At 42.0% G+C, this 11,483-nt stretch overlaps 1 protein-coding gene across 1 annotated transcript in view; it reads right to left on the bottom strand.

Moving 5' to 3' along the window:
• aig1 (androgen induced 1) overlaps positions 1 to 7,264 on the bottom strand; it is a 31,537-nt gene extending 24,273 nt beyond the window's left edge. The window contains exon 1 of the mRNA XM_023953079.1: positions 6,924 to 7,264. Within this exon, the coding sequence (XP_023808847.1) occupies positions 6,924 to 7,064 (141 nt within the window). The 5' untranslated portion in view covers positions 7,065 to 7,264. The remainder of the gene's footprint in view (positions 1 to 6,923) is intronic.
• Between the last annotated feature and the right edge of the window lie 4,219 nt (positions 7,265 to 11,483).

Genomic DNA, 11,483 nt, shown 5'->3' on the forward strand with positions numbered 1-11,483 from the left:
CGTGGAGGACATATGTAAACAATTTAAGATTAAAACTGCATTTCTGAGTATTTCTGTATTCAAATTGTGAAGGATCATGAGCAAACTAAAACCTGCGGTTTAAAGAGCTCAGGCTTGTGACACAGCAAAGGTTGTGGGCGGGACAAAGTCTGCCTGCTCTGCTACATTTCTGATGCATTGTCTTGCAGAAAAATAGATTCATTAACTTATTCGCTCGTAGGAGAGAGTATAAATAAAAGACATGCTGGGATTACTTATTACTCATCACATAGGGTTAGTTCCACACCAACAGTCCCGCCGACAACTCAGAGGCAAATTTCTAATGAGCTCCTGCAGCTCTGCAGAAAATATGTCTTAAAAAACAAAACAGGCATTTTGAGTTTTGCTAAAAACTGCATAATCATAATTCATAGACCACTTGGAACAATTTTACAATAGAAAAAGATAGAGTCAGTTGTCTTTGTCTGCTTCTCCATTAACGTTTCGGAGGAGTTTGGGAGCTCGAGTGATCCCAGGAGCTAAGCTGTCTGGGACCATGTTTTCCACCTCCATTGTCTTTGCTGCTGTTCCGAGCTGTTCAGAGAAGGCGTTCGACTGCATCCCCCGTGGTACTGTGGAGGGTGCTCTGAGAGTATGGGGTCCGGGGAGCCTTACTGAGGGCTGTCCGGTCTCTGTATGACCGGAGAAGGAGCTTGGTTCGCATACCCGGTAGTAAGTCAGACTTGTTCCCGGTGCATGTGGACACCGGCAGGGCTGCCCTTTATCACCGGTTTTGTTCATAGTTTTTTGGACAGCCCCCTCTGGCCCAGGAAGGGGTCTGGATTGGGGATCACAGGATTTCCTCTGTGCTCTTTGCAGATGATGTCCTGTTGGCTTCATCGAGCCAGAACCTCCAGCATGCATCGGGGCGGTTTGCAACAGAGTGTGAAGTGGCTGGGATGAGGGTCAACACCGCTAAATCTGAGGCCATGGTTCTTGACCGAAGGTAGTTTACCATCTCTGGGTGGGTGGAAAGTTCCTGCCGCAGGTGGAGAAATTTAAATATCTTGGGGTCTTGTTCACGAGTGAGTCAAGACCGGAGCGTGAGATGACAGGCCGATCGGAGCAGCGTCCGTAGTTATGTGGTCGCTGTACCGTTCCGTTGTGGTGAAGAGAGAACTGAGCCAGAAAGCAAAGCTATACATTTAACAGCTGATCCTCATTCCTATACTCCCCTGTGGTCATGACCGAAAGAATGAGGTTCTGAGTACAAGCAGCTGAAATGAGCTTCCTCCGTAGGGTGGCTGGACGCTCCATTAGAGATAGGGTGAGAAGCTCGGTCACCGGCAGAGAGCTCAGAGTAGAACCGCTTCTCCTCCACATCGAAAGGAGCCAGTTGAAGTTGCTCGAGCATCTAGTCTGAATGCGTCCTGGACGCCTCCCTGGGGAGGTGCTCAAGGCATGTCCCACTGGGCGGTGGCCCAGGGGAAGACCCAGGACACGCTTGAGAGACCACGTCTCTTGGCTGGCCTGGGAACGTCTTGGGGTCCCCCCAGAGGAGCTAGAGGAAGTGGCCGGGGCGAGGGAAGTCTGGGCATCTCTGCTTAGAATGCTGCCCCCGCGACCCGGATAAGAGGAAGAAGATGGATGGATGGATGGAGGCTTTTTCATTATTATTATTAATATAATAATAATTATTATTGTTGTTATAAAGGATTAGCCGACACAGTAGTACTTCAAACCATAAACTTATTCCTTCAGACCTCGTGGGAGGCGGATAAGAGCCTGTTGTAAACATGGTCTAATTTTTTATGAAAATCAACCTGGTGTTTTATTTTGTATTTTGTGGTCTACAAGAATTCCTTTCCATGTGCTGAATTGATGCACTATGCTCTGAACTTTGGCTTACGTAGAAGACACAGACACATTGACTAAAATAAAGCATTTTTCTGAAATATTATGTCACAAAACTGTCACTTGTCGTTTGTCTTCATTGGATAGAGAAGTACACCAGCTTTTTCAACAAATCTAATTTTAATACATTTTAGTTCAACTCTATTGATGAGAATATATGCCACAATTCCAGAGTCCACTGCAACGGTTGAGAGCTGAAAATTTCACTAAGCAGCCTTTTCAAAGAAGAGAGGCTCTCTGATCTCCTTCTTGTCTACACGGAAAAAAACATACCCACACCCTAACCCAGACGTCACCAACCGTGTTCCTCGTGGGCTACAGCCCTGCTTGTTTTGCAGCTAACCCTGAATCCGTAGATGCTGATAACCTGCATTCAATCAGCCCAGTTTCTGATTGACTGAACACACCTGGGGCCTGTTTCAGAAAGGAGGTTCAACCAACTCTGAGGTTAAACTTGAACTCTGAGTTGGTCAATCGAGAGATTAACAACTCTGAGTTTTCTGTTTCAGAGAAGCTGATCGGAGTTAGGTCAATCAACTCTGAGTGGACTGATTCAGAGTTAAGCGTCCGCACCGCGACTATAAGAAGCCATTATCAATGGAGCGCAGATATTACGAGTCACAATGGCAACCATGGAAAAGAAGATGTCTGCGTATTTTTCGCCAGCTGAACTTGACGTGCTGCTGCAGAGTTACAGTGAATATGAGCACATATTCCAGAAGAAAAGCAACACCGCTGCATCTGCAAAACAGAGACAGTTAGCGTGGGAAAACATAGCTGCTCAAGTTAATGCCTAAGTTTGAATTTAAATCATTGTTATAAAATATTGGCTGTAATAACTTTTTAAATAGCGTAAGGAGTGAAATAAAAAATGGCGATATTTAGGTGTACTTTTGAAGTGTTATTCCTGGTGTAAATGCATGAAATGCTGCATAGTGTACAGAACCAATCTGGGGGGGGGGGGGGGGGGGGATGCATTTAACGTTGATAATGTTTAGAGGACTTTTTTGTTAACCTTCCCCTCTTGCAAACGTTGGTCAGTTTAATATTAATACATGCAATTGTGTTTTTAGAAGTGAACTTTTGTTTAATGTTGAACCTTTCGCTGCGCGAAGACTTCTCCTTTCTTTTCTCTCGTCTTTCCGACCGTGATTTCGGGAATTCTCCTTCGGGGTTCACTTCCCGTTGGAAACCCTCAACCTCCAGAGCGGATTAAGAATGACTCCAAAACAGTTATTCTGGGAATGACACCTTCTCTTTATTTAACTAAGTGCTCCGTCCTCCGAACACACAATATATACCACGCTCTACCCCCCCCCCCCCCCCATCTGCACCTGCAATCACCCCTCCCCTTGTCTCTCGTGGCTCGCACCCCGCTCAGCACACACACACTGCAACACTACCCTTGTATTGATCAAGTGGTGTAGGTTTATACGGGATTAAAAAAGTAAGCAGTGCTAGAAAATTGTGTTTCCAAAAAGTAATTGTTACATTAATCTAATTCAATGTCCCTGATTTTATTTTCATGTAGATGCTATCCTGCAGGAATTAAAAGAACATGGCAGCAGCTAAAAGTGAAAAAAAATTGAGTCTTCTCAAAATTCTCGTACAAGGTGAATATAATTCTCTATGAATTAATGCAGCCTCCTCGTCTATTGGGTCCTCCAAAAAAGGACAAGCCATTCTTGTCACTTAGACCGTCTCTGTGTGACGGAAATGTGGGCAATGAAGGTTAAAGCGAAAAATACGTCGTTCGTCTTTAAAAAGGGGAGGGGACCGGCAGAAACTTTGAGTTTGGAGAATAAAACCTGCTCCCGACCAGGTTAGGTTCACAGCATAAGTAACCATGGACACTGACTCAGAGTATAAATTACCTCTCTTTCAGAAACGGGTTTGACTTACTCTGCTTTCTCTGGTTTAAGAAACCTCCCATTCTGAAACGGAAAACCCAGGGTTTCCCTGATTTCAGGGTTAATGCACTCAGAGTTTACACTTAACCTCCTTTCTGAAACAGGCCCCTGGACTTCAGGAGGTCCTCTCCATCACAGTCACCGGTGAACATCCAGGGTTCAGACATTGAGGTCGTGGACACATTTAAATATCTGGGTGTTCACCTGAACAACAGACTGGACTGGTCCAACAACACGGATGCTCTGTACAGGAGGGGCCAGAGTCGCCTTCACCTGCTGAGGAGACTGAGGTCGTTCGGCGTGTGCAGACAGCTGCTGAGGACCTTTTATGACACTGTGGTGGCCTCAGTGGTCCTTTATGGAGTTGTGTGCTGGGCGGGGGGCAGTGCAGGCAGAGACTTGAAGAGGCTTAACAAACTGGTTAGGAAGGCCGGCTCTGTCCTGGGCTGCACACTTGAGTCCATCGAGGAGGTGGCGGACAGGAGGATGTTAGCTAAGCTGACATCCATCATGGACAACCCCTCCCACCCCCTACACCAAACTGTAGAGGCGCTGACCAGCTCCTTCAGCACAAGACTGTTGCACCCTCAGTGTAAGAAGGAGCGCTACCGCAGGTCATTCCTCCCCACAGCCATCAGACTGTACAACACCGTGTCAAAGTGACACCACGGTCCCAGGGGTGTTTTTCTGTTTAGTCATTGATTCATTTACTTTTGTTGTAGTTGTTGTTTTTCAATTTTAAATTGTTTTTTGTTCCTGAACAGTTGTTTGTTTTTGTTTTTGGTCTGAACTTCATTAGTTATTTCTGTATTTTGAAAAAATTTGTAATGTTTTTTTACAGTTTACATGTATTGCAGACCGCATGTTTTTTACACTTTTGCACCTGTATTTATTTAATATTTAGTTCTTTATTTAATAAGAATCTCATTTTTGATAATAATTTTTCATAATAATTTTAGTAATATTTTTAATTATCTAATATAAATGTAATTTGTGATGTCCTTTATTGATGTTATATTATATAGATTATTTCTGAATGTCGTGTTGCTGCCACAGATAAATGAAATGTCCCCATTGTGGGATTAATAAAGTCATCTATCTGTAATAACTTTTTAAATAGCGCAAGGTGTGAAATAAAAATGGGGATATTTAGGTGTACTTTTGAAGTGTTATTGCTGGTGTAAATGCATGAAATGCTGCATAGTGTACAGAACCAATCTGGGGGAAAAATGCATTTAACGTCGGTAATGTTTAGAGGACTTTTTTTATTAACCTTCCCCTCTTGCAAACGTTGATAAGTTTAATATTAATCCATGCAATTGTGTTTTTAAAAGTGAGCTCATGTCTACCCTTGTATTGATCAAGTGGTATAGGTTTATATGGGATTAAGAAAGTAAGCAGTACTAGCAAATTGTGTTTCCAAAAAGTAATTGTTACATTAATCTAATTCAATGTCCCTGATTTCATTTTCATGTAGATGCAATCCTGCAGGAATTAAAAGAACATGGCAGCAGCTAAAAATGAAGTATAAAAACATAATTCAATCAGGTCAAATGTGAGCATGTCATGGATGTAGGCATGTTGACAATATTTGACATATGAAACATCTACATAGCAATACATGTCTAATGTTGTTTTCATTGTATATGTGTAATTGACTGCAACGACAAACGGTAACGCTCAAACAAAAACGTATGGGGAAATGACAAAAAAGTCTTCTCAAAATCCTTGCACGACGTAAATGTAATTCTCTAGGAATTAATGCAGCGTCCTCGTCTATTGGGTCCTCCAAAAAGGACAAGCCATTCTTGTCACTTGTCTCTGTGTGACGGAAATGTGGGCAATGAAGGTTAAAGCGAAAAATACCGCTTCGTCTTTAAAAAGGGGAGGGGACCGGCAGAAACCTTGAGTTTAGAGGATAAAACCTGCTCCCGACCAGGTTAGGTTCACAGCGTAAGTAACCATGGACACTGACTCCGAGTATAAGTTACCTCTCTTTCAGAAACGGGTTTGACTTACTCTATTTACTCTGGTTTAACAAACCTCCCATTCTGAAACGGAAAACCCAGGGTTTCCCTGATTTCAGGGTTAACGCACTCAGAGTTTACACTTAACTGAAACAGGCCCCAGATCCAGGTGAGCAGCAATCAGTTGATGACCCCTGCCCTGACCCACAATGGTGTAATGTCTACAGGGACATGGCCCCCAGAAGTTTAGGCTACTGCTTTGAGGAGGGACTGATTTTCACATTTACTTCCATTTTGCACACATTTTTTTAAAGATCATGTTTCACTGTTGAATGTGCATTTATTTCCATATTGTTTGAAGGCTTGAAAAATAAATTGCCCAAAGCTGCTACTTTGAGCCCCTGTCCCTCTATAATAATGTGCACGTCCCTAAAAATGAGACATTCTACACGGCTCACGTAGAAAAACACGAGTCTTGCCTTTTTATATTAAGCAGGTGAAAGCAATTAAATAAATAAAAATCAAAATATCAATAACTGCAATTTGAACTCTTAAACCTAACCTTTGAGGGGTCTCAGCTGTCAAACGTGTCAGCCATAAAAAATAAGCTTTGAAGGCAGCAGAATAAACAACAGTTGGAGCCTTTCCATATGCTCCAGCGCCATCTGGGTCTCCCTGTTCCATAGTTGTTTAAGGAAAGACATTCGGGTTAAAAACTCTATGAAGCTGGTTTCACTGGTTCACAGTGGGGATTCCTACAGGATAAGCCGAACGACAACATTGCTGCCCGCAGTTTCCCCCGGATACTTTACTGCTTTTGAAGAAATGACTTCTTTTTTCTCTCTCATAAGAAACCTGATGCACATATTATTCACAGACTTACTGTTACAAGAAAAGATATCTACGTTTACACACATTCGGAAACTACAGAAAATGAACAATGAATTTCTAAAGTAGGCTACATTCTTTGAATAATGAGGACAAGCATGCATCACACCAGCTTTAATGTGGATCGTGGCACACGTGCTTCTTTAGGGCCCTTACAGCTCTCCGTACCTGAACTTTGACTAACAAAGCGTCGAGCCTGCAGATCGCGCGATGCTGCAATTTCTGGTGGGGTGGGGGGCAAAACCGAACAAAAGCGTTCTCTCACCAGATCGATGAAGGTCAGGAACTTCCAGCTGCCTCCGTAGGTCTGGTGCGCCGGCATGTCCAGAGCCTTGTAGTGGCAGAGGATGGAGAAGTAAGATAATAGGATGGCGGCTCGGAGGACCTGCGAGGGGATCAGCGCCATGTCGGCTCGTGCTCTCTGTCTGTCCACGTGGCCTTTAGTTTCTTCACGGCACAGCTGCAGTAGACTGCTTTCACCTGCGTTGTCTTCCTCCTGTCTGCCTGCAGCTGCCTGTTGTGTTCACCGCTTCCGTGTTATGATGAAGACAACGACGACGATGATGATGATGCAAGGGGGAGGGCACGTGTGCGTGGGTGTGTGTGTGGGGGGTCCTCCACTTCCTTTTTGCAGCCCCTTGTGTATGAAATCAAAGCTATGTACACAAAAAAAAATTGAAAAAAAGAAAAAAGACATCTTAATTAGTAATGTAGAACTCAACAGGGACATGTACCGCCACCTTCTTACATGCGGGGGTGGACTTACTATTTGGCAAAGGTAGGCGATCGCCTGGGGCTCCCAACACTCTAGGGCCCCTAGCTGAACACTTAATAAAAGTGTCTAAAATAAATTTTATGTCCTTCACTACTCTGTCATGAAAAACACTCAAAATCACTCATAAGCTTAACCATGTAAAAGTGTTTGGTCCTCCCCCATCCTTCTACAGCAATGGTATATTCCAGTCAACAGCAAGTCAGCACACATTGGGCAGTTTTGGTTCTAAATTTGCAGACAACAATGGCTTTGGGGCTTTGTAGGCATAATTTGGGTTAATCTTATTTTCTTATGAAAATATAGTAGCACGCTGAGTGGCTGTTAAAGTTCTGCTAATAGAGTTCCTTTCCCACACTGAGACGTAATCTCTTGTAATGACCCAGCCGGACCGTCACTTTAGCAGGGTAGCAAAAGTCAAGCTGCTATCACAGTGGCTTCATTGGAGAGCTGTCCGTGCCCCCCCCCCCCCCCCCCCCCCCCATCACATGACCCCAGACAGTCTCAGGTTGGAAGAAACTGGCAGAGAAGTCAAGTAGCTGTTTGAACATCAAGCCCATAGAATCCAGTTCGGTGTATCCCGAACTGGATTCTGGCAGAAACCTGGACTGAAGGCTGCCATGGCGAAAGATTTAAATACCTTCCTTCAGGGTCCCCGGCAAATAATATCAAGGGCTGAAATATTCTTCCTGCTAACGTTGGCCTTATTTTCCATCGGAGACTTTGGCATTGCCGTAACTCTTCAGGAGTCAGATGACTCCCGTCCAGTGAATCCAGTGTGTTGTGTATTTCATGCTGGAACAAAAACTTTTATTCATGAATGTCATAATGCTTACGCGTCTGTGTGTCTCTCAGACAATCCAAATGAATTGCTGCACCTCAGCTGTGTAATGGCTCTCCAGATGAATTTTACTATAAACTCTATAGCCTTCTTAAAAACGTTCCCATCTCTAGGACCTTCAAATTCAGTATGTAAGAAACCACAACTTCAAAGACGCCTCATCTTCTTATTGTTGTTAATCTCCGGGAATATTCCACCAAACCCTGGACCAGATAGTCCTACTTTTAGTACTCCTGAAGACTTCAAATCTCGTAATGGTCTTGGATTCATTCATCACAATGTTAGGAGTTTATTGCCTAAAATGGATATGATACGCATTTGGGCAATTACGACTGAAGCAGATGTAATTGTTGTTTCTGAAACATGGTTAAACAAATCAATAACTGACTTTGACATACATATCAATGGTTATAATGTTTTTAGGGCTGATCGTCCCAAAAGAGGGGGAGGTATAGCCATCTATATTAAAACTAAACTTAATGCAAAAGTTCTTACGCAAACATCAATGGCAAAGAAATTTGAACTTTTAGCTCTGGATCTGGAGATCTCCAATTCTCTGCATATTACCCTGGTTGGTTGCTATAGAGCACCCTCTGCTGATAGCTCTGCTCTTCCCTCTTTAATGGAACTGCTGTCTTCCTTAAAGTACAATGAAGTTGTAATAATTTGGGATTTAAACTGGAACTGGTTGCAACCTGTTTCTGATGATTTTAAATCTTACTGTGATTCCCTGAACCTCTTTCAATTAGTAAATGATCCTACTCGACCTAACTCCAAATTTCCAGATGAATCCTCGCTAATTGATTTGATACTTACAAATTCTCCCTCAAAGTATTCAACTGCTGCTGTATTTGCAAATGATATAAGTGATCACTGTATCATTGCTACTTCAAGAAACACAAAAATGCCCAAAACCAAACCACACATTATCATAAAGCGCAATGTCAAGCAATTTTGTGAACAATCCTCTTGTCAGGAACTATATGATTTTGACTGGCACACGATGATGGAAATTGATAATGTTGAAACGGCCTGGAGTTATTTCCATAATGTATTTACAAAAATCCTTGATAAACATGCTCCTATCTGGCACTATAAAGTGAAAGGTCGTAATAACCCGTGGTTTAGCTCAGATTTGGCTAAGCAGCTACATGAAAGGAATGTAGCATGGGCAAAAGCTAGACATTCTGATAATGCATCTGACTGGCTGGCATTCAGAAAACTACGCAATGCTTGCACTACTGCAATTCGAAATGTGAAATCTGACTATTTTTTGAAAAATACTACAGAAAATTTAAATAATCCCTCAAAGTTTTGGAAGATAGCTAAGTCCCTAAATGAAAATAATTCAGGTGTTGAGCTCCCTTCAAGTATAATGAAAAACACTTGTAATATAACAGACAAGACAGAGATGCTTTCATGTTTTAATGAGCATTTTGTTTCCTCTGGATCATTATTTAGTTCTATAAAACATTCAGCTGAGTATTCCTTCCCTGAATACTCAGCTGAATGTTTTATCAACAATCACAGAGACTTGTCACATAATTTCTCATTTTCCCCCTTCACAACTTTAGAAGTCTCAAAAGCTTTTAAACTCCTTGATCCTACTAAATCTGCTGATCCTGATGATCTGGAACCATATTTTATAAAAGGGGCAGCAGATTCTATCGCACTTCCACTGACCTATTTATTTAATTTGTCATTGTCCACAAACACCATTCCGCATGTATGGAAATCGGCTTATGTGTTACCTCTACTTAAAGGTGGTGACCCAACAAATTTGAATAACTATAGACCAATTTCCAAGTTACCCATTTTGGCAAAAGTCCTGGAAGGTCTTATAAATAAACAATTAAAATAATTTCTCATTTCAAATAATATTTTAAGCCCATCACAATCAGGTTTTAGAAAGCAATACAGCACAACAACTGCAACTCTTAAAGTTTTAAATGACATATCCGAATCTCTGGATGACAAACACCACTGTGCCGCCCTTTTCATCGACCTCTCTAAAGCCTTTGATACTGTGGACCATACTGTGCTTAAACAGAAACTGTGCATTATTGGGCTGTCAGAGCATACAGTCGGGTGGTTTGCAAACTACCTGTCTGACAGGACACAGTGTGTAAAGGTTCAGAACCAAAAATCAATATTTTTTAAAGTATTCGCAGGGGTTCCACAAGGCTCAATTCTTGGGCCGCTTCTTTTTACCATCTATATAAACGACCTCGATAAAGGTATCATCGATAACCTGCACTTATATGCTGATGATACCATCTTGTACACTTCAGCACTTTCAGTTGAGCTTGCCATATCAAAGCTCCAATCAGCTTTTAATCAACTGCAGAACACCTTTTATCATTTAAAACTGGTTTTAAACTCTAATAAGACTAAATACATGCTATTCTCTAAAAGCAAAGCCAAACTCCAAAACCTGCTCCCAATTATTACAAAAGAAGGACATTTAATTGAACTGGTCACAGAATACAAATACCTTGGTATTTTAATTGATGACTGTCTAACTTTCAAACCACATATTCAGAAACTGGCTCACAGGCTGAAACTAAAATTATGCTTTTATTTCAGAATCAAATCATGTTTATCATTTGAAGCCCGTAAGAATCTTGTCACTGCCACTTTTATGTCTGTCCTTGATTTTGGTGATGTGATTTATATGAATGCTTCTGCTGATGCTTTGCATGCTTTGGACACTGTTTTTCATGGTGCACTGCGTTTTATAACAAACATGAGGTCACTAACCCATCACTGTGTTCTGTATGCTCGGGTAGGTTGGCCCTCCTTATCCCAGCGCAGACTGAAACATTGGTACCTTTTAATTTATAAATGCATTCTTGGGTTGGTACCGTCTTATCTTCAGCAGCTCGTAGAACTGAAGAGCAACAGCAGCTACAGCCTGCGCTCTAATGACATGCTCCTGCTCTCTGTGCCCATAGTGCGCACAGAGATGGGAAAAAAAGCTTTTAGATTTGCTGCGGCACAGTTTTGGAATGAACTCCAGAAAGAGTTTAAATTGAAAGAATTGATCTCCCTGGGCTCTTTTAAAAAACTTTTAAATGAACATGAGACAAAGCTTTCAAACTGTAAATGCTTTATTTAAAACTGTCTTTTATGATTGAGTGTGAGTGTATATAAGGGTTGTGTGTTATTTTTGTGCTGCTGTATCTTGGCCAGGACGCTCTTGCAAAAGAGAT

Source organism: Oryzias latipes, chromosome 24 (assembly GCF_002234675.1).
Source record: "Oryzias latipes chromosome 24, ASM223467v1".
NCBI lineage: Eukaryota > Metazoa > Chordata > Actinopteri > Beloniformes > Adrianichthyidae > Oryzias > Oryzias latipes.